The 25,083-nt window shown below is 51.2% G+C and overlaps 2 protein-coding genes across 4 annotated transcripts; one reads left to right on the forward strand and one right to left on the reverse strand.

Annotated features, from left to right (window-relative positions):
- Window positions 1–14,603: 14,603 nt before the first annotated feature.
- On the forward strand, window positions 14,604–24,875 carry Blcap (BLCAP apoptosis inducing factor). The gene is made up of 2 exons (XM_047540609.1): window positions 14,604–14,685; window positions 22,936–24,875. Exon 2 carries the CDS (start codon window positions 23,110–23,112, stop codon window positions 23,371–23,373), a length of 264 nt encoding a protein of 87 aa, XP_047396565.1. The 5' UTR covers window positions 14,604–14,685; window positions 22,936–23,109; the 3' UTR covers window positions 23,374–24,875.
- Nnat (neuronatin) lies at window positions 18,533–20,968 on the reverse strand. 3 transcript variants are annotated; one of them, XM_047540612.1, is made up of 3 exons: window positions 20,824–20,968; window positions 19,790–19,865; window positions 18,533–19,556 (listed from the first exon to the last, which is right to left on the reverse strand). In XM_047540612.1, exons 1-3 carry the CDS (start codon window positions 20,893–20,895, stop codon window positions 19,327–19,329), a joined length of 378 nt encoding a protein of 125 aa, XP_047396568.1. In that variant the 5' UTR covers window positions 20,896–20,968; the 3' UTR covers window positions 18,533–19,326. The 3 variants fall into 3 exon arrangements, with proteins under 3 accessions (XP_047396568.1, XP_047396566.1, XP_047396567.1); XM_047540610.1 differs by having other exon boundaries at window positions 19,785–19,865; XM_047540611.1 differs by lacking the exon at window positions 19,790–19,865.
- Window positions 24,876–25,083: the final 208 nt, after the last annotated feature.

Here is a 25,083-nt window from a genome sequence, read left to right on the forward strand (position 1 = left end):
TGTACAGGAGGAGACGGATCACTAAGTGGAGCTGGGTGCGGACTGAGTGTCGGGGTAGGAAGCAGGTGCAGAAAGGATGGCCAGGGTCAGCCTTGTCAGCGGATCAGACTTGGGAGAAGACTGAGAGGATGTGATGGAGGGAACCGTGACCACATCTGGGGGAAGAGCGTCCCAGCAGATGGAACCACCTCGCGAGCCCATAGGAAGGCACATGCCTGACTCAGTGAACAGCAGAGGGATGGAGCACTGGAGATGGGTCGGCGGGTAGCAGGGAACCACCCCTGAGAGTCTCACAGGATTTAGGATTTAACTCGGGAAGAAGTAGAGGGACAGTGAGAACTTCAAGGACAGGCATTGCTTGCCATGCTCCGGCTTATTTTTAGTGAAACCGTTCTAGCTACTAGACATGGCCATGTCTGATCGTCCATCCAGGCGAGAGACGGCGGCAGCTGGACCAGGGTGCAGAGAGCGGCGGGTTGGATTCTGGAGCTACTTCAAAGGTGGAGTCCCGGGGGTTGACCAGATGTAGAGAAAGGGGGCCAGGCACGAGTTGAGGGGTCTTGTGTGAGAAAGTGGAAGGACGGCTGCCCTGGACAGAGGGCCCTGGAGCAGAGGGGGGCAGGAGGCAAGGGCAGGACTCCCCGTGGCGGTGGCCCGTGCGGAATGCCTGTTGGACACCCGCAGGCAGGCCGGCCGGGAGTCGGGGGTCCAGAGAGTGACATCTAACCCCTGCTCTGACGGGAGAGGGCGCTGGGAACCCATCCTTATCAAGACCACGTCATGACTTCTGCACAAGGAGCTCGCTTCTGGGAGACCTCTGAAGCAGTCTCCAGAACCTTCCACAGAGTGTCCGGGATGCAGCGGGGGAGGTCCGGCCCTCCCAGCCACTTCCGCCCTGGGGAAACACGAGGGTCTTCGTACTCGATCATTTCCATGTCACGGTCTTCAAATTACTTTCAGCAAGGAGTTCTTGGGCTGGGCTTATAACCAGACCACTGAGGCCACAGACGAGTCCCGCCTTCATCTCATGGCTGATCAGAGGTCTCCCTTGCAGGACCCAGAGGATTCCATGGGGTCCCAAAAGTACCGAGAGCAGCTACCGTTCTGGGGAGTTCACCGCGGGCCACGCCCTGAGCCAACTGCTGTATCTGCAGCCACACTGGAGGGTCCCGGCACCCCAGGAGAGAGGCGCTGTGATTAGACCCATCCGGCAGCGAATCCGAGGCTCCAAGAGGTAAGGGGAGACCCCAGGGGCGCTCGGGCCTGTGTGTGCAAGGCCGCCTGAAGGCTCTGGAGACCTTGGCAGTGCCCCTGCCACCAAGCCACCCAGCTCTGGGGACTCAGCACGGGCTCTGGTTCCTGCTCTGAGCCTCGGCCGAGGACTGGGACACCCAGCACTCCAGAATGTGGACCCACAGTGGTTTCCTGGGCCTGGCCTCAGGATCCAAGTCCCTGCTTGTCCCTAGTCCCCTGGGAGGGTCCACGGGGTCAGGGAAGGCCCTGCTAAGTGTGTGTGGGAACAGGAATGGCCAGCAAGAGTCCATCAGGGGCCCTGCCCTCAGCCCCCCTTCCTTCTGACCTCCTTGTTAGCATCACCTACAAAGCCCAACCATCCACCCTGGACATGAGACCTAGGGTGTGGGGGCAGCAGAGGTTCCTCACCATTACCCTACTTGAAAACCTCGTCTCTCCATACCTGTAAACCTTGAGCTCCCTTCTGTCCTCCTTCCTTCAGCTGCAGCCTCACAGGAAGTGAACAGAGAGTGAAGGAGGAAGTCAAGATAATACGAAACAGGAACAGGGCGCAGGGAAGCTGAAGGAGATAGCATTCTGGTAGAGCCCTTTCTGTTGGGTGTCAGGCTTAGGATTGGAGATTAGTTTCTGGAATGCCATGGACAGTTGAGCAGGTTGTACACTGCACACGAGCATTCATCCAAGGAGGGACAAAAGCGCCAGTCCTCGCTTCCTTCACTACAGAAGTTTTTTCCACCCAGAGAAAAGAGCAACTTATTCCTATTCATACAAAGATGCTAGAGGAGCTGAAGGTTCGTGTATTAATTTGAAAAAAAAAAAAAAGACTTAAAATGTTTTTAAGCAAACTTTTAAGTGTTTCATTTTAACTTAAAAGAGAGAAATGTGTATTGACCCTCCAATCTTTTGAGACGGGGTTAAGGCCTTTTCTTGGAAAAGTCCAGTGATTGGAATTCAGGTCACTACCAACATCTATCGTTTCCAGTTTGAAAGTGAAGTGAGAACCTCAGGCTTTTAGGAAGCGTCCCAAGAGCAGAGATCTGCAGGCGCTGTCTCCCACGGCTGTCTTGCTGGAGGCTGGAGAAGGGCATCCTGACAACTTACCAGCAAGAGGAAGAATCCAACCGAGCTTTCACGGTGATAGCTCTGCTCTTCCCCAACATTTCTCATGAAAACTTTCAAACATTTAAGTTTAGACGATTTTGCGGTGATACCCATTCACACCCTGCACAGATCCCACAGGTAGCAAGGTGCCGTGTTTGCTTTATCAGGTGCCTAGCTCTGCCCACCAGTCCGTCCTGTCCTGTTTTTCATGCATTTCAAAGCAAGCCTGGGACTGGTGCAGCTTGGCCTGGGCGCTCCACGCTCCCCTGGTGAATGGAGTGCACGTCCACTTTCATCGGGCTGAGATGCGCGGTACCCTCGGCGCCCACGTGCGTCCTTCCAAGAGCTGGGCTACACGCACAATCTGTTTAACCCGAACTCACCTGCAGAGGTAGAAAAGGCCCATGACTGGGCTGAGGATATGAACAGACACTTCACAGAAGAAGATCTACAAGCAATCAACAAACATATGAAAAAATGCTCACCATCTTCAGTAATAAGAGAAATGCAAATCAAAACTACACTAAGATTCCATCTCACCCCAATTAGAATGGCGATTATCAAGAATACAAGGAACAATAGGTGTTGGAGAGGATGTGGGGAGAAAGGTACACTCATACATTGCTGGTGGAGCTGCAAATTAGTGCAGCCACTCTGGAAAGCAGTGTGGAGATTCCTTAGAAAACTTGGAATGGACCCACCATTTGACCCAGCTATCCCACTCCTTGGCCTATACCCAAAGGACTTAAAATCAGCATACTACAGAGATACAGCCACATCAATGTTCATAGCTGCTCAATTCACAATAGCCAGACTGTGGAACCAACCTAGATGCCCTTCAATTGATGACTGGATAAAGAAACTGTGGTATATATATACAATGGAATATTACTCAGCTATAAAGAATAATAAAATTATGGCATTTGCAGGCAAATGGTTGAAATTGGAGAATATCATGCTAAGTAAGATAAGCCAATCTCAAAAAACCAAAGGACAAATGACCTCACTGATAAGCGGATGAGGACATATAATGGGGGGTGGGAGGCGGGCAAGAATGGAGGAAGGAGGGACTGTATAGAGGGAAAAGAGAGGTGGGAGGGGTGGGGGGGAAGGAAAAATAACAGAATGAGACAAACACATTACCCTATGTAAATGTATGAATATGTAAATAGTATGCTGTTACTCCATGTACAGAAACAACATGTATCCCATTTGTTTACAATAAAAATAAATTTAAAAAAAAATTTAACCTCAAAAAAAAAAAAGGCCCATGATGCTAGAAAGTTCCCTCGTGGCCCTTCCCAGCAACCCCTGCGCCCACCTCCCCACGCCCTGCGCTCTGGTTTTTGGCACAGGTTAGTTTTGCCTGTTCTGAAACGTCCTGGGAACACAGTGGCATCACGCTCCGCTGGACTCCACGGCAGGTGCCCCTTCAGCTCAGCGTGGACGTGCAGATGTGGATGACATGAATTTAAGGGAACTTCTAGCACAGACTGAGCGCCCGAGGCTCTGAAATCTGAACTGCTCCAAAATCTGAAACCAACACAACACTACAAGCAGGAAATTTCTCTGCTGATCTCAGGTCAAAATTCCAGTGCACTAAAAATATTATATAATATTACCTTCAGAGCTGGGGGTGCCTGTAATCCCAGCAACTGTGGAGGCTGAGACCAGAGGATCACAAGTATGAGGCCAGCCTCTGCAACTTAGTGAGACTCTGTCTGGAAAAAATAAAGAGAATTTTTTTTTTTTAAGTAAGTGTAGAATTTTGCCTCTTTTCCCCCAAATATTTCCCACTAAGAAGGATTTTCTTTCAGAACCACAGTGTAATTATTAAAATTTTTAAAAAATTCAACATTCAACGATACACTATTATCTACTCCTGGGACCACTTTCCAACTTCACCAGCTTTTTCAGCAACACCCTTTACAGCGAAGCTTTTCCTGTGCAGGACTCGGTTGAGATTCACATGTTCATCGAGTTACCCTCCTTGGTCCCGTCGAAACAGAAACAGCCCTTTTCTTTTTCCTTCCTAGTCTTTGGAGAGTCGGGCCACTTGTTTTGCAGAATGTCCCCAAAGTTTAGTTTCCCTCATTGTTTTCTCGTGACTGGGTTCGGGCTGTGTGTTCCTGACAGTGACAGGGGCCACAGGATGGTGCGTGCTGTCTTGCCAACCATGGTCACGTGGCGAAGGTGTGGTCTGTTGGAATTCTCCACCGTGGTCACTGATTTTCCTCTGATTGCACATCGTGGCCGCGGTGTTTGGCATCCAGCTGTGCAGCAGTTTCTCTCTTCTGTCCCACTTACCTGTTCATCACCAGTTCAGTCTCATGGATTCCTATTTTATTCAGGGTGGAACGACACAGTACTATGATTATTCGTGCTGTTGTTTTATTGTTACGAAGAGGCAAGATTTGAACCCAGGTCTTTGCGACTCCGAAGTCTGCATTGTGGATTTCCAAGTTCCCTGCTGTGTTTCCTTGAGCAAATCGCTTGACCTCTCTGAAACTCAGCGTAAGTGGAAAGATCGAAGAGATGTGCAGTGAGCAACTGGGAGCTGAGCAGAGCGGCTGTGGCTTCCCCCCTGGGTTGTTCTGGAACTAACCCTCCATTTCCTGCCGGGATCTCAGCACTATTGTGATTAACAGCCTCAGGCTGCTCCCGCCTCTGCCTGGCCCTGAGAGAGGGGCACAGAACACACAGGGGAGCCCGACTCAGCCCCAGAGTGCAACGGCCGGAGCAGAGCCACCCTCAAGCGCAGTGGACACGAAGCCTGAGCAAGAGACCAGTGCTTGTCACCCACAGCCACTGGGGTTTGGAAAGGCTTGTCCCTGCAGCCTGGCCTTGCTACCAACCCAGCCCCTGACCTCAGGGAGCACACAGTGTCCTTGGGAAGACAGGTGCCAATCAAGTGAATCATTAGCCACAGTTACGTCAAGGGCCACCCAGGAAAAGGACTTGGTGCTAGGATGGCATCTGCTGGAGGGCAAGACTTCATCTGGAAAACCAGGGGGGATTTTGAGGAAGCAACATGAAAGCTCAGCCCTAACAAGTGAGTTGGAGTCGGCCAGGTCTTCTCGACGGGCAAGGTGTCCGAGCAGCAGGGACAGCATGTGCAAAGGCCCTGAGCAGGAGGGAGGCGGCTGGGCTCCTGCCGCACTTCCCCAGGCTTCTCTCCAGTGCCTCTCCATTCTGTGACCCCAGCGTCCCATGGACACGTTCCCTTTTTTACTTAAAATGTTTCTTTTCTTCTTCTGGGGTGCTGGGGATCAAACCCAGGACCGAGTGCATGCCAGGCAAGCGCGCTCCCACGGAGCCCGCCCACCCCGTCCTTCACTTAAATTATCTGGTATTCCACTGCATTCCACCAAAGGGCTGGGAAGGGCACCCTCGGCATCTTCGGTAGGAAACTTTGCCCACACTGCACCCTTTTCTCAGGGCCACATCAACCTGAGTCCCTCAGATAAATTCCTTCCTCCACGAGTGATCATTTGCCAGGAGAAGTTCCTTTACAGTCTATACGAGGACCCATCCAGCCACTCCAAGGAAAGGTCCAGAGTGTCCCTTGTGCAACGAAGTGTTGAAAAGCCATCTGACGTCCTCATCCTGGGGTCGGGTCTTCAGAGTCATCGGCACGATTCTGCGATGGCCAGGACACAGAAGCAGGGACGGTGGGGCCCGGGAGGCTCTGTGCTTCCTGCACCCAGGACCTCCTCGCTCCCCTCCCTGCACCAGGGCAACCTCCGGGCGTCATCCGGGCAAACAGAACCACAAAGCAAGATGCTCCACCCTCGGGGGTCAGTCTCAACTCAAGATGCTCTCCCCAGGCCTGCTTTTTCCTTGCTTCTACCCATTTTGCCGAAAGTAAATCCATGCACCTTGCAAAGCCAAATCCCAGGAAGGATCCTGAGCCCAAATCCCAGGAAGGATCCTGATCCCAAATCTCAGGAAGGATCTGAGCCCTTTGCCCACCTCCTCACATCAGAAGTCCTGACAGCCCCGCCTCCAAAACAAAGCAAAGCAGCCAGCTCCCAGCTCACCAAGGCCTCTGCACGACACCACCCAGATGCCTGGCTCCGGCTGCTTGCCTCTCCTCTCCCACCCATTGACTCGGCCAGTGATCTTTTTTTTTTTTTTTTTTTTTTTTTTTTTATTGTAAACAAATGGGATACATGTTGTTTCTCTGTTTGTACATGGCGTAAAGGCATACCATTTGTGTAATCATAAATTTACATAGGGTAATGTTGTTTGATTCATTCTGCCATTTTTTCCCTTCCCCCCCACTCCTCCCACCCTTCCCCTCCATCTATACAGTCCTTCCTTCCTCCATTCCTGCCCCCCTCCCTAAACCCAACTCCAACCCCAACACTAACCCTTCCCACCCCCCATTATGTGTCATCATCCACTTATTAGCGATATCATTCTTCCTTTGGTTTTTTGAGATTGGCTTATCTCACTTAGCATGATATTCTTCAGTTTCATCCATTTGCCTGCAAATGCCATAATTTTATCATTCTTTATGGCTGAGTAATATTCCATTGTATATATATACCACATTTTCTTTATCCATTCATCAATTGAAGGACATCTAGGTTGGTTCCACAATCTGGCTATTGTGAACTGAGCAGCTATGAACATTGATGTGGCTGTATCTCTGTAATATGCTGATTTTAAGTCCTTTGGGTATAGGCCAAGGAGTGGGATAGCTGGGTCAAATGGTGTTTCCATTCCAAGTTTTCTAAGGAATCTCCACACTGCTTTCCAGAGTGGCTGCACTAATTTGCAGCCCCACCAGCAATGTAAGAGTGTACCTTTCGGCGAGCACATATACTAAAATCGGCCAGTGATCTTTAAAAGATGCAAATCGGATCAGACCACTCCCCTGCTTAACACCTTCCAAGGACTTACCCTTGTCTCTGGGACAAAACTCCAGCTCCTCCCGTGGCCTCTAAGACCGACCGTGACCCAGGTTGCTCCTTCCTCTCACTGACCTACTTTTTGGTGGGGTTGCTTTTGTCTTGATACTGGGTGTTGAGCCCAGGAGTCTCTACCACCAGCTGTACCACCAGTCCTTTTTATTTTTTTATTTTGAGACAGGGTCTGGCTAAGTTTCCCAGGCTGGTCTCGAACTTGCGATCCTCCTGCCTCAGCCTCCAGGGCTGCAGGAATCACAGGCCTGCAGCACCACGCCCAGCTCACCCTGACGGGTTTGGATCTCTGGAACAGCCACAGCTCTCACCTGTTGGGCCCCTCAGCTTCTGTCCTCTGCCTAGAGTGCTGCTACGCTTGTTCAGGACCCAGCAAACTCCTTCTTCATCCTCAGGGCTCAGTTTGAAAGAAAGCCTTCTTCAGCCCTCCCCGTGTAACTTGCGGCTTCTGTTTATGATTCTCTGTCCATACGATGACTCCCTTCTCTCGTGTGCTTTGTGACTGGCTCCTCTGCCATCGACTGAGAATCCAATGCAGCCATGAGCTCTTTCTGTCTTGCTCTTTGCTGTATTCCTGGAGCCTAGCAGTGTCTGGTTTATAGTAGGTGCTCAGTAAATGTTTCCTGTGGGGTTGGGTGAATGAATAAATGACGGCTGGGACTCTATGGTTTGGATTTCACAGCTGGTCCTCAGCAGGGTCTCATAATCTTCTATGAAGGACTTAGACCCTGGGGAAGGAAGGGGTCCCACATCCTAAATTCTTCAAGACAGATATTTCACAGTTTATCCAAGCCTGGGGCTCTGATCCTCACCAATTTCATCTAAAATAGTTACAGGTTATATATATGTTCTGTAAAAGGGCAGGAACACAACTTTTCATCTTCTCGGGACTCATCCAAGGGCCTGACATAGATTGAAAATTCAGACTTCAGATGGGTTATGGTTGCAAATACCTATAATCCCAGAAACTTGGGAGGCTAAGGCAGAAGGATCAAAGTTCCTGGCCAACCTCAGAAATTTAGCGAGATCCTGTCTCAAAATAAGAAAATAAATAAATAAATAAAAGGACTGGGGATGTAGCTCAGTGGTAAAGGGCCTCTGGGATCAATCTTCAGTAATCCTCCCAGAAAATTCCATTACAGGTCCATATGGCCTCAATTCAAATCCAGCCTTAGTGAACTGATTCTATATCTCTGAACCTTCTTTACTCTTCTGCAAAGAAGCACAATAAGAGTAAATTTTAGGGGACCACACTGAAAATTAATTAAGCCGTTTAATGTAACATACATATCATAATCAATAAGTTGTTTTAAAAAGTTAGGCAATTCTCCATGTTACCACTAGATGTCGCCATAGACTGGGCTAAAATAGCTGCCCTCCCTTCCCAAGGGAGGAAGCCCTAAGAGGCCTGCAACCAAAGGGACTCACAGCTGGGGAATCGGAGGCCAGAGGACCTCATGAAAGCTGGTTAGGGATTTGAGCCCAGTTATCCTGCCTCCTGAAGGACCATGGTTGGAAGGGGCTGCTATGACTTGAATGTGATCCCTAAGAGTTAATCTCCAAATCTATATGTTAATGGTACCTGGAGGGGGCGCTGTGGGGAAGTAGCTAGCATTAAAGGAGGTTATGAAGCCCTCCTGATGGCATTAGTGGCTTTGTAAGAAGAGGAAGAGAAACCTGGGCTTGCTCTGTCTGGCTATGCCGCCCGCCTCCGCCACGTAGTAAAGCAGTGAGGTGGCCCTCCCCAGACACCAAACAGATGCTGGCACCACACTCTGGGACTACCCAGCCTGCAGAACCGTGAGCCAAGTCAACTTCTTTCCTTTATAAGTTAACCAGTCTCATGTATTCAGTTACAGCATTAGAAAATGAACTAAGCCAGGGGCCTTCCTGACCAAGGTTCCCAGAGCATATCCAACCCCTGGAACAGTCCATTTTATCCCTTGGTAATAATAAGTAAGTGTGAGTGTTACAGGACAGGTGCTCTTTAAGCGCTTTAAAATGTGAACTCTCTGAATCCCCACAAGCAACCATATCAGATGGGGTCTAATGTTCTTTTCATTTTACAGATGGCAAAGTAAAGCACAGAGAGGTTAAGTTTTGCTCAGGGACACACAGCTAGTAAATGTGGAATGGGAATAAATCCATTCTGGCTACAGTCTGTGCTATCCCAGATCTTACTTCATTCTTCAGTCATTCAGTAATAATGTTTCTTATTAAATTTTTTTTTTTAATTTGGGGGAGAGTGGTACTGAGGATTGAACCCACAGACTCACACTGAGCTACATCCCAGCTCTTTTTGAGACAGGGTCTCACTAAATTGCCCAGGCCGGCCTTGAACTTGTGACCCACCTGCCTCAGTCTCACAGGTGTGCACCACGGCACTTGGCTTGTTTGGAATCTTTTGATAACACGTGGTTTCTCTGGGGCTTTAACATTTAACTGTTGTTTCCTTGCAGGCTGAAGTTCCTGAATCTACAGCAGAGCCCTTGCCTACCAGGAGCAGGCCCTGGGTTCCATCTCTAGCACAAACGAAAAAAGAAAGGAGGAGGGAGAGAAAGAAAGATGGAGGGAAGGAAGTTATAGGAGGGAGGAAGGCAGGCAGGCAGGCAATTTTCAGAAAAAGGAATTGTAACAGAGTGGTGGTATAGGAAAGTAGGTATTGTGGTTTCACAAAAGGGTGTCCTATGCACAACCTGTTACCTGATTATCATTTAGTGCCAGGTTTGCCATCCAGTTCTAAGGGTATTCTCTGAACCCAGCCAAATCCGAAGTTTGGAGGACAAAAAAGAAAGGGAGGAACTTGGTCTGGCTTTCAGTCTTTCATTCACTCACTCAATCGTTACAACCTTCTCCTCCCTGCCAGGCCCCAAAATGGGCCCTGCCCCCAAGGAGCGCACCACCAGTGTAGTGCGGTCAGCAGACCCAGGAAGTACATGTGTGTGGGCATTGCCTAACTGTCCACCTCTGCAGTCCATCTGTCTTCTCTGTCCTCTGTGGTTAGCACAGTGCCTGGCATCTTTTAGGTGCCCATCGATATTTGCTGACTGAATGCGAAGGCTTCATGGAGGAGGTGGCATTTGATCTGAGGCTTTGAAGACTGGAGAGAATCTAGACAGCTGAAGACAGGAGGGGTACAGGATGAAGAAGACAGCTGAAGACAGGAGCTGAAGCAGGATGGGTCATCTTAGAAAGACTGCCCTGGCTGCCGAGCCCGGGATGGTGGTTCTGGATGAGACCGGAGGCAGAGAGAACAGGGAGGCAGCTGGTGGCTGGGACCAAACTTTGGTAGTAGTGACAGAAAATGCCTCAGGGAAGATTCAGGAGGGAAGGACAAGGCTGGGGAAGTGTAGAGCTGAGTCCTGCGTGAGTCTGAGTGTCCAGCGGAGTGGGCAGGTTGGGGAGGCTGCTTAGCAAGATCTGAGGGCAGAAAGACTTTCCAGGACTCTCAAGCTCCCAGAGTCCCTGTTGGTGTCCTTCTACCACCTGGAACTGAGCTTGGAAGACAGCACAGGCTTGTGGACAGAGAAGAAAGGGGCAGCTGAGGAGCCAACTCAGCCAGGGAAAAGTTCTGCTTCCTCTTCTCCAACTTTCTGGAGCCCCAAGGAGAAGGCTGGCCACTGAGGCCTTGCAATAGCCCATCCTGGCATGAAGGAAGGCGGTGTACCCCCAAACAGACCTGATCCTTGCTCAGCAGTGTGCACCATGTGCCCTGGGGTGTGAGACCCCTTCCTGTATGTGGTATTTTTTCTTGAGCTATAACATATATAAAGTTCCCGGCCTAGGGATAGCTCGATGAGCTCTTACCCACGTAATCACCACCAAGAAGAGTCCTCTTCCAGCACCTGCAAAGTCTCTCTTGCTCCTTTCTTTCCCTACGCCTCTCCTGACCCAGGTAACCACTGGTTTGATCACAATCAGTGTAGACTAGTTTTGCCTGCCCTTGAACTTCACATGAATGCAATCTTACGGCATATACTGCTTTTTGCGTCTGGCTTTTAGCCTGCATACTCTTTGCCAGATTTATCAATGGTGCTGCGTGGACCATGAGGTTGCTCTTTCATACATAAAACACAGTACACTTGCCCCTCAGTATCCAGAGAGGATTGGTTCCAAGGTTCCCTGAAGATACAAATATGCTTGTCTCTTATATAAAATGAAATAGTATTTACATTTAACTTCCACATATTCTCCTATATGCTTTATTTTTAATTTTTTTCTATTTATTTAGTTAGCATTACTGGGGATTGAACCCAGGGGCTTTCTACCACAGAGCTACACCCCAGCCTTCTTTAATCCTCATTTTTGAGACAGGGTCTCACTAAGTTGCTGAGGCTGGCCTTGGGCTTGTGATCCTCCTGTCTCAGCGTCCCTGGTAGCTGAGATTATACAGGCGTGCATCGCCATACCTAACATCCTTCTGTATATCTTAAATCAGATCTGGATGACTAATAATACCCAATACAACGTAAATGCTATGTAAACAGCTGTTATGCTGTATTGTTTAGGGCATAATGATGAGAAAATTCTGCATATGTTCAGTTCAGGTGGAATTTTGATGCAACTTTTCCCCAAATATTTTCAACCAGAGATTAGCTAAAACCTCAAAGGCAGAGCCTGTGGATGTGGAGGATCAACTATATTCCACCGGATGAACATGCCACCGTTTGTTGATCTGTTCTGCTGATCGACAGTGGGGTATTTCCAGACCAGTGGAGCTATGACTTAATCTTTTTTTCTTTGGGTACCAGGGATTGAATCCAGGGGTGCTTAACCACTGAGCTACATCCCCAGCCCATTTTTATTTTTTATTTTGAGACAGGTTCTTGCTAAGTTGCTGAGGTTGTCCTCAAATTTGCAATCCTCCTGCCTCAGTCTCTCCAGTCACTGGGATGATGGCGTGAACCACCACACCTGGCATGAATTAATCTTCTGTGAACATTCTTGCACAAGTCTTTGTGTAGACATAGACAGTCATTTCTCTTGGGTAAATACTTAGGAGTGACAATTCTGGGTCATAGCATACGTGTACGTTTAGATTTAGTAGACTGACAGTTTTGTGCAGGAGTTGGACCAACTTTTTCTGCTATTGGCAATGTGGGGACAAACTTCAATTGTTTCAGATCCCAGCCAGTGCTTAGCTTCCTCTCTTTCTAAACAAGAGCTTCCACTACAAGCCTTCTCTTACCTTCCGGTATTGGATACTAGGTGTGCCTGGCATAGGTGCATTGAGCCCTTAGCCTGGAAGTAGCAGGATAGTGAGAGGCCATATCCAGGCCTGTTTTGAGTCTCCTCTTGAGAAGGAATGGGCATCTCCTTGACTTAGATGTGACTCCAGGAATTGGGGTGATCATTGTGTGACCATGAACATATAATCAACAAAAGCAACACAGAGAGATGGAATGTCCCTAGGTCCCTGCTGACATTGCCAAGCCACTCCGATCACTGTCACCAAATGGTAGACTACTTATTTCTTAAGCCAGTTAAGTCAGTGTGTGTGTGTGTGTGTGTGTGTGTGTGTGTGTTTTAACTTGTAAGCTAAAGGATACAGTCCACAAACAAAATGTTCTTCATTCCCAAACCCAGTGGCGTGTTTCTGTCTTCCACATTTGTCAGGCCCACTGAATACTTCTTCCTTCTGGAGCCTTTCTCTCTAGGATCCATGATTACCTGGTTCTCCTGCTTCTCAGTCTCCTTTCCTGGCTGCTCCTCCTCCGCTCACCTTTCTACCTGCCTTCCCTCCCTTGGGATCTCACCAGCACCATGTGTGTGCTGAGGATGCCCAGCCACCCTTCTGAGCTCCCGTCTCATTGACAACTGCATGTTTCCCCTACCCACCTAAGGGCTGCCCAGGCACTTGAAACCCGCTTCCTCAAAGCCAAATCTCCCGCCTCAGTCTGTTCTTCCTTCAGGTGTTGCCGCCTTAGTCAAGGGCTCTTTCATCCCTTCATTAACTCCAGACTAAAGCCTAGGTGTTCCTACGGGTTCCCTAGGCCCCAACAATGGATCTTACATTCTTTCCTCTCTGGCTCCCCAGGCCAACCCCACTGCCAGGTCACCATTACTCTGCGCGGGACAAGCCACAAAGGACTCCCCACACTGGTTCTCCTTGTCTTGAGCTTTGCAGCCAGGGTGGCAGTTTGGAAACCCAGATTTTATACCATTCCGTTGATGAAAATGGCTTTCCATTCCTCTTAAAATGCAAATTCATTCTGTGGCACTACCTGCCCTATTCCTTGCTCGCCTCTTCCATTCCCTGTGTTTCTTCCTTCCTACCTTTGTGTCTGGGGACAAGTTGTTCCTTCTGCTGAGAACAATTTCTCTCTCTCTCTCTCTCTCTCTCTCTCTCTCTCTCTCTATCGGCCAGCACAACTCCTACTCATTCTTGGTCTCTTAGTGTAAATGCCATCTTCCCAAGGAGACCCTGTCTCCATCCCTCACCCTACATTAGGGCCCTATTAACTTTCAGAACACTATTTTCCCTTACATCACTGCCCATGATGTATAATTATGTACTGACTGGAATAGCGTGTTCACATGTAGTGATTGTCTGATAACTGTCTTTCCTCCCACCCCGCCCCAACACTCCCACCCAGTAGACTGGCAGCACGTAGAGGGCAGGCACTGAGCCCTGTCCCTCTCTCTACCTCTTCGCCTTTAACACTGCGCTTGCACACAGTAGGCGCTCAAGGAATGCGCCTACTTAGCTAACATGAGTCCACTGACTCACTCAGCGCCCATAAAAACCCTGAGGTTGGCATTTCGTCGACTTGAACAAGCTGAGCGTTGGGGTGGGCAGGTGGCTTGCCTGCCCAGGGTCCAGGGCGAGGGGCGGAGCAGTCCCAAGTTCTGGGCCTGGATCGCTCCCCTTGAGAAAAGGCCGGCGAGGGCGCGGCCCGTGGGGCTGGAGCAGAGCTCCTCGGAGTCCACGCAGCCCGGAGTCCAGCCGCCCCGCCGGGCTCCACGCGCGGGACGAAGCCACGCCCGCCCGCCTCACGAGCGCAGATCACAATCTGCTGCATATGCATGAGGGGACCACGGGCCCGAGGTGTGGGGCTCCCCCGGCTTCGCCTGATTAAAAATTCTTCGGCCCGGAGAACCCGGCGCCCCGGAATTTCGTGAAGGCACGTAGAAACCCTTCAACGCGTGGTCCGTGGCGGAAGCCGGGGGGAGACCCGGCGAAGGCGATGCCGCTGGGGGCCATGGGATCAGGCGTCCGCCGCGGGGAGCCCGGCCCCGCGAGGGGTCCTCGGCCGGCTCGCCTAGAAGACGAAGGGGGCGTCTCCCCAGCTTCTGCGGCGTTGGTGGAGAGCTGAGGTGGAGGAAGGCTGCGGCGGCGGCGGCGGCGGTGGCGGCGGCGGCGGCGGCGGCGGCGGCGGCGGCGCCATGGCAGGGCTCGCAGGTACCGTGGCGTCAGCCCGCGGGGAGCGGGGTGAGAGGCCCTCTGCGCGACCGCGCCGCCATGTTGTCCCTTCGGGGTCACCTTAGGCGTCGCCGGGTCCCTCACTGGGCTTTTCCTTCCGCGTGCCCGGGGGTGGGGGCACCCCTGCCCGGCGTCGGGTGATAGCCCTGCTTCGCCCGGGCCTGGCCTTTCGGGTCCCTTCCCGCCCGAGGGTGGGTCAGCGGGCTCCGGGGTTCCGCTCGGGCCTCCAAGGTCAGCGCCCTCCTGGGATGGGGCAGGCGGGCTGGGGAGAGCGACCACCACCTCTTCGCCCAGGGACCCACGGCAGGGGGCCCAGCTTGAGAGGGGCCCGTCACCCTTCCCCGCCACTTCAGTTGCCTTTTTTTTTTTTTTTTTTTTTTTTTTTAAACCAGAAGGGGCATCGGGGAGAAGGGGGAAAGGCCCTGGGCTCCCGCTCTGATGTCTGGGGTGGTAGGTCGACGCTTTGCTTCGGGTCACGGGCGCTTCTCCTAACTTCACATCAAGTCTGGACGTTGTTCCCTTTCTTCCAGTGTATGGGGAGTGGCCCTCAAGGGCAGCTGAAGGAACGGAATGCCTGGCACACTCATGGCCTGGAAAGGAAGAATGGGGGGATGGGGACAGTTGCTTTTTCCTTCCTCCTTCCAAACCTTCTTCAGTTTCCTTCCAGGCCTCCGTGTCCCTTTTCAACAATAAACGTTGGGAAACTGGGGTCTGCACTAGGAAAGAAACGGCCTTTCTATTTATAGGTTCGGATCGCCTTTTGTCCCTTTCAGGGAACTGGTGTGTTGGGGACGGCTTCTCTGCCCTGCCTGACACGGTCCAGCCATCCTGTCAGCCTTCTGGACGGCAACACCAAAGTCGGGACCCAAAAAAAAAAAAAAAAGTTTCCGTTTAAGTGCTACCGCCAAGTGTTGGATCTTATTTGTTTCAAATCAGAAATTAATTGATGTCAAGCAAATCTCTTAGGCTGAAGAGCTCAGTTGCTGGAAACCTGTTCAGTTTCCAGTGACTAGATCAAGCTTGTATCTGAAGTTGGTCTTCTTAGAATGGCTGCCAAAATCACTTAAGGCTTTTTTTCCGTAATATGTTGTTTCAAAGAGGAATCTGGGTTAGGCTGCCCCTTTTTCGTTGTTTGTTTTTGTTCTCCTATCTCCGAAATACATGCATTCCATTTCAAACCTGTCATTGTGTGATATACCAAAGGCCATCTGTTGCCTGCCACTCTGACTTCCTGCTCTGAGAATGCTCAGGAATCTGGATCCTATGGGAGGGGAAGTTGAGAGAATAAAGGGGAATCATTCCCAGAAGAGATGGTAACATGTCTCAGGGGCATATGGAGGAAGTCAGAGGTCACTCCAGAAAAAGATATTGTTTTTATACTTGTGTGTGCAGACATGTGTACACACACTGAAATCTTTGGATGGAATTAAATGCATATTCACAATCTCCCCCTGGGGTGTTTATTTCTGAGAAGATACAAGTTTGAAAATAGAATCTAGTAAATAACTCAGCAAAACTGCTTCTCCCTCTAGCCACTGCACTAAACTGTTGCTGGTTCTGTAGCTGAAACTCAAGAAACCTGTCCCTACTCTAGCCCTCCCCACAGAACAGCTATTCCTTTCTTCAGTCACAACTCAGATGCTCCAAAGATAGAGGAAACAAGTGCCACATAGCACCCCACACCTCTGGAAAGTTTTGACACCGCTCCCCCTGCTTGTCCCAACTTCACCTGGTTAGGCTAAGAAAAGTTGACATTCTTTTCAGGCATTAGACCCAAGGTGTGGGACTCTGACCTGTTACTGGAGTACCACGAAGCCATTCCAGTCTCCTCACAATTCTCTTTTCTTGGCCTTGTAGAGACAGAGTCCGGTGGAGGGGGTTAGGGAAAGGGGACATTTAGCTTTGTGTACTAAGGGGCTTTGCAATAAAACTAAATATCCTTTTACTCTGAGAATAAAATTTTTTAATGGTATAGCTTGTGGATAACATTTTATAAACAAGATGTGTTTGGATCAGACTTCTAGTCATTGCATGGGAATGGAAAGTGAATGTATTCCTTTTGTCTTCTGGTTGGCTGAGTTTGCTGGTTAAGTTTGGGAGTGGGAATGAAAGTGGGGAGTGGATTTGCACATTTAAGTTCACCCATGGAGTGCAACCCACCAAGTCAGTCCTTGCCTGGAAGTCTGTCATCTCACCATACTACATGCTGAGCCCTGCTGAAGGATGGATGGAGGAAAGGGTTTTGCCAAGATCATCTGGAAAGCCCTGGGGTTACCAGCAGTGCCCTGACTTCTGGAGGGGAGGAGCACAGGAAATGCTATGTTCAGAGCAGCCAGGCCCTTCCATACTGCTTTGGCCTGCTTCTGTGAACTCAGCCATTGTCTAACTTGAACTGAGGTTAAAGAAGCTGGGGCAGTGGGGCAGTAGCACACCCCTGAAGACTCTGAGGAAAGGGTCAGCCTTCAGTGAGAACACATGTTGAAATATGTGCCTAGTTCTTTGGGTTTAGTGTGGAAAACCACAGAAGCTCCCTGTCTTGAAACCTGCCAAAATATGGGCTTCAGGAGGGAGGAGGTGTGGGCATTGCTTGCTGATGAGTCACCTTGGGGTGAGAGGAGACCTGCCTCACCTCAGGCTATGGTAGCAGATGTAGCTACCCAGCTAAGGAAGATGGAGTCTCATTGCACCATCCCACCTGAGCCCTGATTGCTGCTTTGATGGCAGAATGTTTCTAATACATGTGGGTTCACAGAATCCTAGAGGAGCTCTTCCAGAGGGGAATCAAAGATGACAGGTGGGAGGGACCTGGCTGGGCCGAGGTTGATTTAATTGATAGCTAAGCCAAGGCCAGACCAAATCTGCATCCTAAGCCCCCACAATTCTCTGATGCTGAGTGAAGTTGTAGGGTCTTCAGAGGAGCTGATGATTGGACTGAGGAACTTCAGGGGCTTTTTCAGGGAAGGGAAACATGATCAGGTTCTAGGAGGCTAGGTGCTTTGTGCTCCAGCATGTTTGTGACAACTGTGACTAAGGGATTTGAGGAAGTGGCAGAAGAGATTTATGACCTTCCAACTCCCTCCCTTGGTGTTGACCCAGGAACAGGTGTGTAGTGACATGAATGGATAAAACTAGAGATGAGGCTGAACAGGTGGTGGGACCAGTTGGTGAGGCAGTCAGCTGACCCTACGTAGAGTCCTAACTTAGTGAGGGGAGCAGATCAGCCAGCCCACCGTCCTGATTGATGGCAGGGGAGAGTCCAGGACCTGGTAAGCGCACCTTTAGGGATAGCAAGGCCAATGCTGAAAAAAAGCAGGGAACCCAGCAGTGGGGGGAGTGAGCAGGAGAGAGGTTTCTGGAGTGGGGTTGGAGGTGAGGAGACCCTAGCCAGATGGCCTTGGAGCATTAAGCTGGGGGGAGGAGGTGCCACACCACACCTACCCCTCCTCATTGCCCAAGCCAGAGTCCACACTGCCCCGAGTTTGCTCCTGGATGGAGCCTGGAGTATAGCTCTGTGCTCTGAAGTCATCCCCATGGGCCTCAGTACCCCATGAAGGGCTACTCCCACTTTTTCCCCCCTTCTCCCAAAGCGATGTCTTGTGATGGCCTCTTTCTTATCCCAGGACCATAGGTGAAGGCTCCCACCCCTCTGGGGAGGGGGAAGTGGTCCCTTATTCTGGGACCATCAGTAAAGATGTCAACTTTCCTCTTTGGGGAGGGGCAATAGTCCTTTATCTCAGGACAGTGTGCCCACGCCACACTGGGTGCATTGGCCCAGCCTTAGCAAAGTGTGTACCCGCCGCAAAATAAGCCACAAGAGACACGTTTTGGTGCGCCTCCACCGACCCGCAGGGTCCTAGGACACTGTGCGAGACGGGGGAGGTACTGTTTTTTATTTTTTGTAGAGGCGGTCCCTGTCCTCCAGGAGCTTACAATCTAGCTGGGGAGACACAACTAACGCACACTTAAACAATCAGTACAATTAGCGATTACCACAATATTGACCACAACTGCGTGAGACCTGGGAAAGCAAGATCAGTGAGGGGCAGGGAGCTCGGAGAAGGTGTTTTAGTACAATGATTGGGATTCTTTTATTGGCTGTATAGGTCCAAATCAGGTGACACATTTTGGGGGGTAGGATGGGCTGGGTAGTCAGGAGAAAAGAGGAATGGAGGGAGCAGAGGCAGCAGGGCTGGTATGCTCACGCACTGTAGGCAAGGGACACTGAGAGGGCCCCATTGTATTTCTTAACCCTCCTCCAAACCCTCCTCCTTTGCTGCCCATGCCCTCCAGTCCTGCCACTCAGTTGCGCCTTCTCTGCTGCATTGAGATTCAGGGCTCCGACTGGTGATGTTGCAGTGTCCATTCTGCTGGCTGTTGTGGTGTTTGGATCTCCGTGATAGGGCCTGTTGGCATGGCCGTGGTGGCTCCGGGGCATGGATGGTGCTGTCCCGACTTGGTCCAGATCAGAATGCGATGCCTGTGCCCAGATCTTGGGGTCTGCTCCCCCCACCCCTCTCAACCCCCACCCCTCCTGCAGAGGGACCGGTGCAAAGGGGTTGGGAAGGGATCTAGTTTTGTCGTCATTGTCGGTGCTGCTTCTCCGGGGGGCCTACCAGCCCCTCACTGACCTTGGCAAGTGCTCCTCTGGCGAGGGAGCACAGGGGACCCCCCATTCCTGCGCGGCGCTGGCTCCCATGCTGGCTGAGATGCACAGGAGCACCTGATGATACGGCCGCCCAGGGCTGGGAGCTGCGGCCTCAGTTGGGGGCTTGCTGCCTGCGCTCCCCCAGCACCTGCCGCCCGGTCCGGGACACCGTGTACGCCAGCTTCTGCAGGGAGTACCTGAACACCTGCGGTGAGAAACCCAGGACCCACCCTTAATAAAGGGCACCCGCAGTGTGTCTGTGGTGCTGCCGTGCCCACCCGCGCCCCACCCCCTGCCCCGCCCGCCTGTCCAGCGTAGGCTGGAGAGGCGGGCTCGGGCGCAGCTTGTCCACGAGTCAGGGCAGCTGGAGCTTTTCCAACTGTGCTGAGAGCTGCATGGCGGCAAGCTGATTGGACCCACAACTTAGGTATACCTCACTTCTCGCAATGGGCTGTGTCCCTGGAGGATTTCGAAAAGCGAATCCTACCCAGTAAATGCAGCATTCCAGGAACACCTTGAAGGAAATATGCGATTCCTTTGGCAAAAGATTCCTTTAGCAGGGAATTCTTCCTGCAAAGGGAGCTTTTCGGGTAAATGATTTTATGGGCAAAGCGCTTTTTTTCGATTTATTTTTATGCAAAGCACTTTTGCCTCTTTTTTTTTTTTTTTTTCCACAAAGTGATTTGTCCTTTTTTGGAAGCACTTTTTTCCCCTTCCATTTTTTTCAGGGAAGGGCTTTTTCCTCTAATTGTGTTATTCAAAGTGTTTTTGTCCGATTCATTTGTTTTTTTTCTGTTAGCCCTTTTGTCTAATTTTTTTCTGCAATGCGCTTTTTATCTAATGCTTTTTCTTTTTCTACCAAATGCTTTTGTTCGGTTTCTTTTTCCTGCAATGCGCGTTTTTCTCTATTTTTCCCTGTTAATTACTTTTTCTCTGATTTGTTTTGGGGTTCCTTGTGAAGTGATTTTTATTTTTTTCTGAGAAGTGCCTTCTTCTAACTTGCTTTTTGTCCCACCCTGCAAGCGCTATATGTATGTGTGCATATATATATATATATATGTATTTTTTAAAGAAAATTTCCCCGCAATGCGCAATTTTTTAAGATGGAATTTTTTTTGCTAGGTGAGAGATAAAGTCTTGAAACACACAAGCGCCCCGCCTCCCTCCTTGGGTTGAGTCTGGTGTAGCGGTTTCTCTTACCACGTAGATCTCTAAAAGCCTCAGCGATCGTCCGCCGCGCCCCGAGTCTTTGTTCCCGGCCGGGCGCGGGCGCATTGGGGAGGGTCTGCGCGAGGAGGTGGGCGCAGGGAACCAGAGAGGGGCGCGCGGTGCCGCAGCGGCACTTGGGCAGGCAGGGATCGCGGCAGTCGGGATAGGTTGGGTTCGGGAGGCGGCAATCGCGACGCAGGGTTTGTGGGACTGGGATGCGCGTATCGGGAGCCCTCTTCCACCTGGAGTGCCCACATGCTTACCTGCAGCAGCACACGGAAGATGTACCAGCCGATGATGAGCAGTTCAGCCGAGGCCGCTGCCACTGCCGCCATGGTTCCGAGAGTCGTGGGAGGGTGGTAGGGAGAGCTGGGGTTCGCGGTGATCTGTCTCTCGGAGTCCGCTGTTGGGCGTACTGCAGCAGCGGCCGTGGCCGCGCCTTAAGTACCCGCCCGCCATCTAACTGCGCATGCGCGCTTGGGGGGGCTATTCATGAGGAGGGGTGGCGGGGGGCGCTCTTCATTCGCCAGAAGAGAAAAAAAAAATCCATCTGCTCTTTCCACACCGACCCCCGCCTCCTGAGTCCCATCTTAGCCCCCTTCCAGAAGATTCCGCCATGCCCGCTTTTGAATTTCCGTGTAAAATGGTAGGGCGTCATAACTCTGGGTAGAGCAGAGGGCAGGGGTATGGGGTGCAAGCCTTTTGGTGTGGCACCTCTTTCTCCAAACTCTGACCTGCAAATTTGAGCCCCGTGTCCGGTGCCATGCCAGAACGCACCTCCCGCCCAGGTGGGAAACCTAAGTTAGGGAGTGGTCATCCCCTCGGTAGAGCAAAAAAGATACCCCTTCCAGGAGTCTTGGCATCAGAGGCCCTTGCTCGGCACTCTTCTAATATGCAATGAGTTTAAGCCCATGTCCTCTGCTTCGTGAGGGTCCCTGAGCACATAACCCTTCGGCGATTCTTATCCCGCTTTTTATGGTAGCGAGAAGATCGGTATCCGCAGCAGTGGCTGTGCCTACTGTAGGGAGCCGGGCCAGGACACTGCACGCTGACCACAAAAGCTATAGTATCTACTCTGTGGGAGGGATGTGAGAAGGATTGGCGCCCTTTGTGTACGCGAAAGGAATGAGCTCTACCGAGAAGAGGTCGGAATGTGTTCGGGGATAGTTTTCTGCAGGACCGATCATTTCAATCTCTGCCTTCCGCTCCCCTCCCCCAGATCCTGGTAGGTCTGCCTCAGCCTGCGTGGTTCTTTGTATCCCTTACGCCACGGCTGGAGCACCAAGTCGGATTTCTCCATAGCCGCCAAGGGTTGTAGCTACCATAGCTCCGTTTCAGAGCGAAGCGAGTCCGTCTCAGCACTTGTCTTGCGCTTCCTTAGTCGAGCATGGGTTTTGCGGGTCCCTCTCAGAGCACCCGCCTGGCGGTTCCCAGCGCAGAGTGTTGAATTTGTAGGTGGGAAGACCAAAACTGGGTGTGAAGCGGCGCCCAGTGGCCTGCCGAAAGCACCTCTCTCCAACAAGCTACCTGGCATGGGGACTAACTGGCGCTCACCCCTACATGGATAGGAAATTAATTTTGATTAAAAGCCCATGGAGGTCAGGTTCTATGTAGTGCCAGCAGCAGATGGAGGCGTAATGATCCAGGCGAGTTCAGTTTGGATGAAGTAGCATAGTGATTCTTTTCCCTTCATCGACTTTCGAAGAAGTTGTTTGGTTTTGGCAAAATGACACTGCACTGTTTGAAAAAGGCAAGACCAGCCATGGCTGCCATCTTAAAATATTTGGTGTCCAGCCACTGCTGTGGCTTCTCAGCCCAGAGCTTTTGAGGATCCATTGCCTACCTTCTCCCATCCTGCAGTATGCTGCTGACTGCTTTAACTCACCACTCACTGGTTGCCAGAGCTCAGCATCTGTGCCGGGAGAGAGGCTAGCTACAGAACCCTTCTTTACCACATGGGGGCACAGTATGGAGCCCCGTGGTGGTCCTGTGGCAACCACAGGGCGGTATTGTGAGGTCTGGGCCCTCTGAGGACGGGCCGCAACCCCAGGAGGCGATACATGATCTCTGCTGGGCAGGGCCCAGGCAAAGCCAGTCCACTGTGCAGACCGTGCCAGAGCCCTCTGGGGGACACCCCTCCCTCCAGTGGAAGCCCCTGGGAGACACCTTAGGAGGCTTCCTGAACTGGTGACTTGGAGAGGAGTAGAACTTCCTTGGGTGGGCAGGGAGGAAAGGGCATTCACATTTACTGTTGTTAACCATGATCCATTTTCCCAAATAAGTATACATTCTGTTCCTGTTTTTTTTTTTTTTTTTTGTCTGTCTGTCTGTCTGTTCTTTGTCTGTTTGTCTGTTGTGTTGACTTTTCTCTTCAGGATCCCTGCTGCCTTGGTGATCCCGGGCTGACAGCCAGAGAGCACAGCGGCTCAGCTCCTGGAGAGAGGGTTGAAGAAAGCGGAGGGCAGCCACCTGCGCCCGCTGGCTCCCATTAGGTCGGTTCCTGCAGCGGTGCCCGGCAGCCTTGGCGAAGGCCCTGCCCGGCAGAGATCATGTATTGCCTCCAGTGGCTGCTGCCCGTCCTCCTCATCCCCAAGCCCCTCAACCCCGCCCTGTGGTTCAGCCACTCCATGTTCATGGGCTTCTACCTGCTCAGCTTCCTCCTGGAGCGGAAACCTTGCACAATTTGTGCCTTGGTTTTCCTGGCAGCTCTGTTCCTCATCTGCTATAGCTGCTGGGGAAACTGTTTCCTGTACCACTGCTCTGATTCCCCGCTTCCAGAATCAGCACACGACCCTGGTGTTGTGGGCACCTAACAGCTGCCCTGTTAGCTTTCCAAGGAAGCAGAAGACGGGAGGGGAGGCATTGACATAGGTCATAAAGCATTGGAGTTTCAAATCCCGCAGCCCCGGCGGGTGCCACATTCCTGACGGCGCCTTTTTGGCCTGTGATGTTTTATCCTTATAATGTGAATAATGGCACTGACCTGTGCTTTTATTGTAGAGTCCTATAGTCGTGGGTGGTCTTGTGATTGTGTGTGTGTTCTGTCCCCATCTGGGTCCTGGCTGGCAGGATGGCCACCCCCCTCGCCTCATTCCAGCGAGGAGTCTATACCCATCCTAGTCAACTGCCCTGGGCAGATAAAATGCCAGTCTCATTGTCACCACTGTGACCCCTTCTGTCAGGGTCTCCCTCCTTCCCAAAATGTTACTGACTCCTCAGTCCTTCTCCTGGTCTCCCTTTAGTTCTCTTCTGCCCTTTTCCTTTTTTGGGGAGCACCTGTCCAAGACAGGGCTCATTTTTGCACTTATCTCGAATTTGAAGAGATTGCTGATGCCCGAGAGCCTCGCTTTTTCATCCTCCTTTCCCTTTTCAGCAGGCTAGACAGAAACATGTCTTGACTGTGTATTGTCCACGACCTCCGGTGTTTCCTCTGCTTCATTTGTAAGAGAGAAGCAACAGCTAGACGTTGCTCTTTCACCTGAGGGTCTGGGCTCCCGCTCCCCAGCCCAGCCTCGCTTCCTTTGCCCTTCCTCCTGCTTTTCTCAGCATCCCGAGAGGGGGCCTCCTTGTGTCTCCTGTGCATGCTCTGCAGGATGGAGGTACGGTGTGTTTGAGTAGAGCTAGCAGTCCCCTGCTGAGTGAATGGGAATATTCTTGTGTGTTTCATAGCAGCCATGATCCCCTTGATAGGTGTTTGGATATTTTTCAGTGTGCCCTGTGTGTGTGTGTGTGTGTGTGTGTGTGTGTGTACAAATACATGTGTGTATTCCTTTTAAAGAAGCTTTACCGAACGTGTTCTGATTTTGAGGTTTAGCAGTAGCTAGCTGTATGTAGTAGGTACCGCTGCAGTTTTTATTTAGCATGGGGATTGCAGAGTGACCAGCACACTGGACTCCAAGGTGGTTCAGACAAGACACAGGGGAGCAGTGGCCATCGTCCTCCCGCCAGGGGCTTCTTCGTTCCTGCGCTTGTAGACTGTACATTATGAAGAACACACAGGAAGACTTTGTGACTGTCACTTGCTTTTTTCTTTCTCTACGCTTCAGTAACAAGTGTTGGCAAATGAGACTTTCTCCTGGCCCCTGCCCACTGGCGATCAGCATGGTTGTCCTTCCAGTCGGAACCATCCCTCTCTCTCGCCTGAGGAGGGAGGAAAGCGGGCCAGGCAGAGGACAGAACTGGAGGCAGTCCATCTAGGGAATGGGACTGTGAGACCACGCTTGTGAAACATTTGGACTGCTGTTCTAGAGCTTTTATTTCTGGTGTGTTCGTTGCACAGCTGTTTGAAATGTTTAATAAAGCTTTATAAACTTTACTTTGTGGTTTTATGTGGCTGCAGTCCATTTGGGCCATGGTGTTGGATTTCTGAGTTGGTGGGGGGCAGGGGGAAGCACCGAGGGGCTGAGTCCTTGGCGCCAGAGTACCTTAGCCTGAAAATTTGATCTGCTCTCTGGAGAGCAGATGGTGGGGCTGGGGGAGGGGGAGCAGGGGGCAGGCCAGGCGATGAACAGGAGGGAGTCTGA

The sequence above is a fragment of the Sciurus carolinensis genome, chromosome 2 (assembly GCF_902686445.1).
Source record: "Sciurus carolinensis chromosome 2, mSciCar1.2, whole genome shotgun sequence".
Classification (NCBI taxonomy): domain Eukaryota; kingdom Metazoa; phylum Chordata; class Mammalia; order Rodentia; family Sciuridae; genus Sciurus; species Sciurus carolinensis.